This window comes from Alligator sinensis, unplaced genomic scaffold (assembly GCF_000455745.1).
Source record: "Alligator sinensis unplaced genomic scaffold, ASM45574v1 scaffold235_1, whole genome shotgun sequence".
Lineage (NCBI taxonomy): Eukaryota > Metazoa > Chordata > Crocodylia > Alligatoridae > Alligator > Alligator sinensis.
The window spans coordinates 1,051,340-1,057,339 of NW_005842042.1; the positions used below are offsets into that span (position 1 = coordinate 1,051,340).

At 45.8% G+C, this 6,000-nt stretch overlaps 1 protein-coding gene across 6 annotated transcripts in view; it reads left to right on the top strand.

Moving 5' to 3' along the window:
* NSMF (NMDA receptor synaptonuclear signaling and neuronal migration factor) overlaps positions 1-6,000 on the top strand; it is a 58,663-nt gene that overhangs the window by 31,229 nt on the left and 21,434 nt on the right. For 3 of the 6 annotated variants that reach the window (XM_006022710.2, XM_025203039.1, XM_025203038.1), the window contains 3 exons: positions 524-599; positions 2,975-2,980; positions 3,591-3,659. In XM_006022710.2, the coding sequence (XP_006022772.2) occupies positions 524-599; positions 2,975-2,980; positions 3,591-3,659 (151 nt within the window). The remainder of the gene's footprint in view (positions 1-523; positions 600-2,974; positions 2,981-3,590; positions 3,660-6,000) is intronic. The other 3 variants (XM_025203036.1, XM_025203035.1, XM_025203037.1) reach the window with 3 other exon arrangements.

Genomic DNA, 6,000 nt, shown 5'->3' on the forward strand with positions numbered 1-6,000 from the left:
GGATATAAACTAATCTGTTCAGGACTAATATGCCCGGGGGGGTTCTGAGCCTTATAATCCATCAGTGTTCGGAATTTCATTCCAGCAGTCCTGCTCCCCACAAATTGCTCTCTCATATCCCTAATGCTGATAATTTTTCCCTCTAACTTTCCTGTCTCAAAATATCCTTCTCTCAGATGGCACTGTCTCTTTCCAGACTAGTAATATATAAGGCAGACACACCTGAAAAGATCTAGCACAGTCCATGGCTATGCGTATAGTTCAAACACAGCTGGTCTCCCATCTTACAGAAAGTGTAAGGTATCAGATGTTGATGTTGAAAAAATGAGTAAGCGGAGAAAGCTGAAGTGGGTGATTCTTTCCTATGAATGGACAGAAACTCACTGCCTCCAAATGGGGTCTGACTGTTGAGGATGGGTGCTAAGAGACTGGCTGTCTTGGTAAGTTGTCACCATCACCAGCTAGAATCATCTGATCTCTGTTTGTCTGCTGAATGCTCAGGTTTTGCTCTTTCTCCTTCCAGATGATGTCCCCATACGGACCTGGTTCCCCAAAGAGAACCTTTTCAGTTTTCAAACTGCTACTACAACTATGCAAGCGTAAGTGAAACTTCTGCTGCAGTTCCCACCACTTTTCTTATGCTTAGTGCGTGGTCCATACATGATTGCATCTTAGGGTTTCAAAGTCTTTGGCAATCAAGCTTCGTGGTATGGGGTGAGGGCAGTTCTGGTCCTTAACTCCTTCATTTGCTTAATTACTTCTTCATTTTCTCATTCACTGATTCAGACTCATTCTTCACTCATTCATTTGTCCTTGCTGATTCAGACTCATTCAGTCTGTCTCTTTATTAACTTCTTTCTTGATCAGCTCTCTGACTCCTTTTGTGCTCTGTCTGTTGGGCACGGTGTCCTGGCTTGTAGGTATGTGACTGCTTCTACAGGAATATCAGCCAGGCACTTTAGATTTGCTTCTGTTGTAGCTGCCACTTCAGGTGAGGCATGAAACCAGGAAAGTTGTACTCTCATCACTGTTGTAGAAGGCTCTGCACCCCATGTCCTCAGCCTGGATCTTGCAGTTGAAAGAGCAAATCAGACTAAAATGCTGAGAAGAAAGGTTGCATCTGAATTAGGAACAGCCTCATTTCCTTTCACCTGCACCATGACTCAGATACCCTGAGAGGAAACTGTTCCCAGGGGTCTGTATAGAGTGGGAATGTCTCATTTTGAGGCCTTAGTCCACTTGTTGCAAAACATTTTCTTGCCTGCTTAATGAAATCCCTGAAATGTTTCTTACTGGACCTAAATTACAACCATCGTCTCAAACTAATGACTTGTGATGGGAGGGAAACTGAGGGAGCACCTTCCCCAGTCTAATGCGTTTTTCCCTTCCACCTTATTCTGTCCTGCTCCCTTCCCCTTGGCACAGACCTTCTCTGTCTCTGCTGTCACCCTCTCCCCTGCTTCTCCTTACTGCTCCCTTCCCAACCTGACCTTCTCCCTCTGTCGTCCTCCCTGATCCTTCCTATGCCTCTGTACTGAAGGGTGGGGGCAGCTCTGAAAAGAAGTCAAAAGTTTTTCCTGGGTTAACCCTGAAGCCAAATTAGAAATATAAGAGTGCTACTCTTTCATGGCAAGAACAGCACAGGAGAAGCTAATTGCAGAGAAGTGAGAGAGGTCTGTATCGGAGAACAGTTTACATCTACCACCTCAGCTGGCAGTCAGCATCACCTGGCCACACATGAACCTCTGGAGGGGAAGCACGTCCTCGATGGAGCCATTTAACTAGAACTGTCCATGCATTCATGGCACAACCTGTTGGCCAGACTTGTGCTGAGGGGAGTAGTGTGAACACATTGAGGGCATCTGCATTCTCTGTCTGTGTCCTTGCTATGGTGCTCTCCTTATATACCCCTTTGCCCTCTTCCTCCTTAGTGAACCCTTTTTACAGATAAGGCAGTGTGTGACACTCACTAGTGCCACCTGCATCACATGTGGTTTCCAAAGACAGGCTGGCACTGTAAATAATAATTTAGATAGCCTGCCAGCCAGGCAGAGAGATCTATGTAAAGACCTAGGTGAAATGTCTTAAAGGATGATTTAATACAGTTTTGTTTTGCTGTGAGAGAGAGCTGTTGGTAACAAATCCTTGCACTGAGCTGTGTTTCACAGATTTAATTTACTAAACCAAAAGCCCGCAAAACAGCCCTCTACCTCTGGCCTCAGGGAATGCCCTCTGGTGTTCTCTACATTTTGTCACCCTTGTCATGTGAAGGATTTATCGCCAGGCCATATTCCAGGCATGGATATGGGATTAGACCTGTTGAAAATCAAAATGGACTCCTAAAAATGGAGCAGCTAGAGTCTGGATGTTAGCCAGATTGATGTGAGGAATGATGTCTTTGGGAGACTTTCTGTGTAAGAGCCGAAGGAAACAGAGCTATCTTTAACTCTGCTTCTTAAATCCCTGGAAAGCCTATGGAGATCTCTTTGAACCCCTAGCCTCTCTTTCCAAGGATAGATGTAAATCCACATCTTCTGCTCTTGTAGTCTGAGAGATTCAGAGGGCTGCCAGCTTCCTTTTTTCTGGAGACAATAGATGCTGTAGGCTCAGTTTATGGGACTTAGTCACTTTGAGGTGGAGTTGTCTGGGCAAACTTAAATCCCATTGTAGCCTAGCAGGCCACATGCTGGTATTACTTGCAGAAGTAAATCTGCAAGTGGGCTAAAGTGGGACTTGAGTTATGTGTAGGCCACATGCTGGTGCTCTGTCTAAAGGAAGCATCACCACATAGGTAAAAGTTTCATAATAAAGATCTGACATGGAGATAATTTGAATGGGACATTGTCTTCCACTCCATAAGAAATATTTGCTCCTTTGTAATGAAGATACATGCAACACAGAAGGCCTGGCAAGGGTAGTGCACTAATGAGCATCTCTTCTCTTTTCCTTTCTCTGCATCTCCTGGGATTTCTAGCATCTCGTAAGTACAGCCTTCATTTTCTGTTTCCCTGTTTGTCGGTGTCCCAGCCAAAACCCTTCCCTCACCTCAATGTTCACTAGGGCTTTTCCGATTCAAGGGCTGCGCAGCCAGCTTGCCAAAGGATTGATTACTGCACCTAGTATGTATATGAGGAACAGACTACAGCCGTGCTCATTTTCAACACGGAGACTACAGCTCCCAGCATGCTTATCTTCAACTTGATCCAGTCAAACAGAGGAATTGCACGCTGAACCTGTAGTCTCCAGGGTCCACACCTGGAGCAGATACCATCATTCATTCTGGGAGCCATATTCTGGCCACCTGTACTTGCTCCAGGAGCAGTTATTGATCTGCCTTCCTACAGCAGCTGTAAAGAAACAGTGCACAGTGGTTTGCTACCCCTTCCCTTCCCTTGCCCGTGACACGTAACGTTCTGTGTGGCCTCAGCCTCTCTCTTTCAGAGCCAGCTTGCTTTTGATGTGAGGGTGGCTCCTTTCTCTCTTTCTCTCTCTCTTGTCTAGTGAGAGCGTTCTCTCTTCTGTCTCTGTGTTTCATGTTGTCTCCAGTTCAAAGCTGTGTAGTTGGTTAATGGCTTAAAATGGTTTCCCAGGGCGTTCAGGGGCTACGCAGAGAGGAAGAGACGGAAACGAGAAAATGATTCTGCAGCTGTTATTCAGAGGTAGGGCCCGTTTTCTCGCACTGCCGTAACCTTGCCTGGTGTTGCATGGGCCTTTTGGGTGTCCTCAGTGACGCACGATGGCGTTGAACATGGTTGCCCATCGTTCACGTTGCTGTTCACCGGGGATGCTAGCAAAGGCCATGCAGACAATCTGCAGGTGAATGACGCTACCTTATGCAAGCTAGCCAGTCTCTGCCTTCTTAAAGAGACACTGTCAAGCATCTTAAGCTTCAAAGCAACATGCACAAGAGCTTAAGGCCCAGATGTGTAAAACGCAGATGCATGACTTTGCAGATGCAGTTGCTGTAACTAAATCTATTTCAGTAATCATGTATGCTGATGGCTAGGTAAATGTTTAACTAATAATTTGTGCGCACACTGTTCACATTTACACTTGCATTTCTAGATGTCCAGGCCTAAATTCAGTATTAGTATAGTATCTCTGGCTTGTAAAGATCTATTATCAAATCTTTCATTCCATCACTGAGGAGCGAACCCCCCCAACATGGTCTCATCTCTGTGCTGGCTTCACAGGTTCCACGATTTAGCCAGCACTGTAATCAGAACTGTTCTAACTTCAGAAACTCAGTATATTTTTTAGCAGCTGGATGAGCAAGAGAAGACAGTATGTTTGTGACACTGGTTAAAAACAGTTCTGTTCAAAGAGGGAGAAAGAGAAAATCAGTATTTCTACAACAGAAGGGGAAAAAGGTAACAGAGAGGAAGGTATCTCTGTTGTCCAAGGTATTTGTTCTTATCTACAATGGAGAAAAACAGGAACTAAAATTACAGTCCTATAAATGGCTAGACAGTGTCTCTTTAAAAAGAAAGTGACAGCTCAGGGTTATCTAGGAGATAAGTCTGTGTTAGAGAAGACAGGCTGGACAGTGTTCGCACAGCTGGGCAGCTTTGGCGCTGGGCACTTGCCATAGATATCCGCCCAAGTCCTCCTATGTCCTGCCCTGAATGGTTAGGTTGGAGTGTAAATATAGGACAGAGTAACATTATCCCTCATGTGAGCATGCTGCATGTCCCCTTACCTCTGATGGAGGGGATCAGGGCAGGACAAGGGTGTACACCTGTTTGCATTATCTCTTGTGGTAGGATTTGGTCATAATGAATATAAAGTGGATTCTTTAGTAAGGCAGCTGCAGGCAGGGGGACCCAATGGTTTTCTGTGGCTTTCTATAACCCAGGCTAACTGCTGGCTGCCTTGCACTTAAGGGGTCAAGTAGTGAGTGGTGAATTCTCTTCCCCCAATAAATGAGACATTTTCATCTCCTCTTCATCTCCGGCCCTTTCTATTTTGAGAAAGAGGCCTGGGCATTCAGCAATGTGATGGTACTGACCATACACATTAGATGCATGGGGGGGAAAACATTGCTTTGTTGCTGAGCATGCTCCTTGGCCCTGACTGTCACCTTGGAAAGTGGAGCTCTGGGACTGAGAGTCCTTCAGCAAGATGCTGCAGGTGAATGAATGGATCTGTGACAGTCGCACAGCTGAGAGCTGGGATTGGAGCATAGTGGTCCAGGCAGACAGGAGGTGCTACTGTGGTCTTTCTGAGATTCTGATATCTTCTAATGATTTTCCTAATCTCACCAATCTCTCTTCAAGAGATTAAAAATGATGCTGTTCAGAGCGGGAATTCATCAGTCTAGATAGACCTGCAAGCTGTGCAGGGTCAGAAATGGTACCCGGGCTTGGGCTGGTTCTGCCTCAAGCATCTTTGGGATGTGATGGGTACTCTGGAGATGGTGCAGTGGCAGCACGAGCTAGGGTGGCAAGTTAGTGTCTGTTCAGCAGTAGAAAGGGTATTTCCAAAGAGTAAGAATGAGTAGCTATTTCTTTCTGTTTTTAACCCAACTGGTGTTTGCTGGATTTTGGTGGATTGAGAGATTGTGGCAAATTAAAACATTGAATCGCATTGTGCTTGGTGGGTGCAGGCATCTCTCAGTTGCTGATGATTTACCCCAAGCCCTGCCCCCATTGCCAAGGAGTATGTGGGTCATCACAGTGCTCTTCCCAAACTCGTCACTTCTGTGATTTCTACTCCTCTGAGGGTTTCTGCCCTCAGGGGCTACACCTCCCCCCCACTTTCTTTGGTTCTTCAGCTGCTGCTTATGAGTAAGGGCAGACAGCAGATGTTAGAGCAGTACAGCTGCAAGAGACAGTAAGCGTGCAGTGACCCAGTCTGGAACCAGCACTTGTGAAATGGAGCCAAATGGTCTTTGGATGCAGAGGAGGTGCAGAGGCTAGTCAGTCTAATGACAACTTCCTTCAAGAGTGTTTCTTATTAGAGGGTCAGGTAAAGGAAGCAGGAGAAGGAATCCTTTTACTC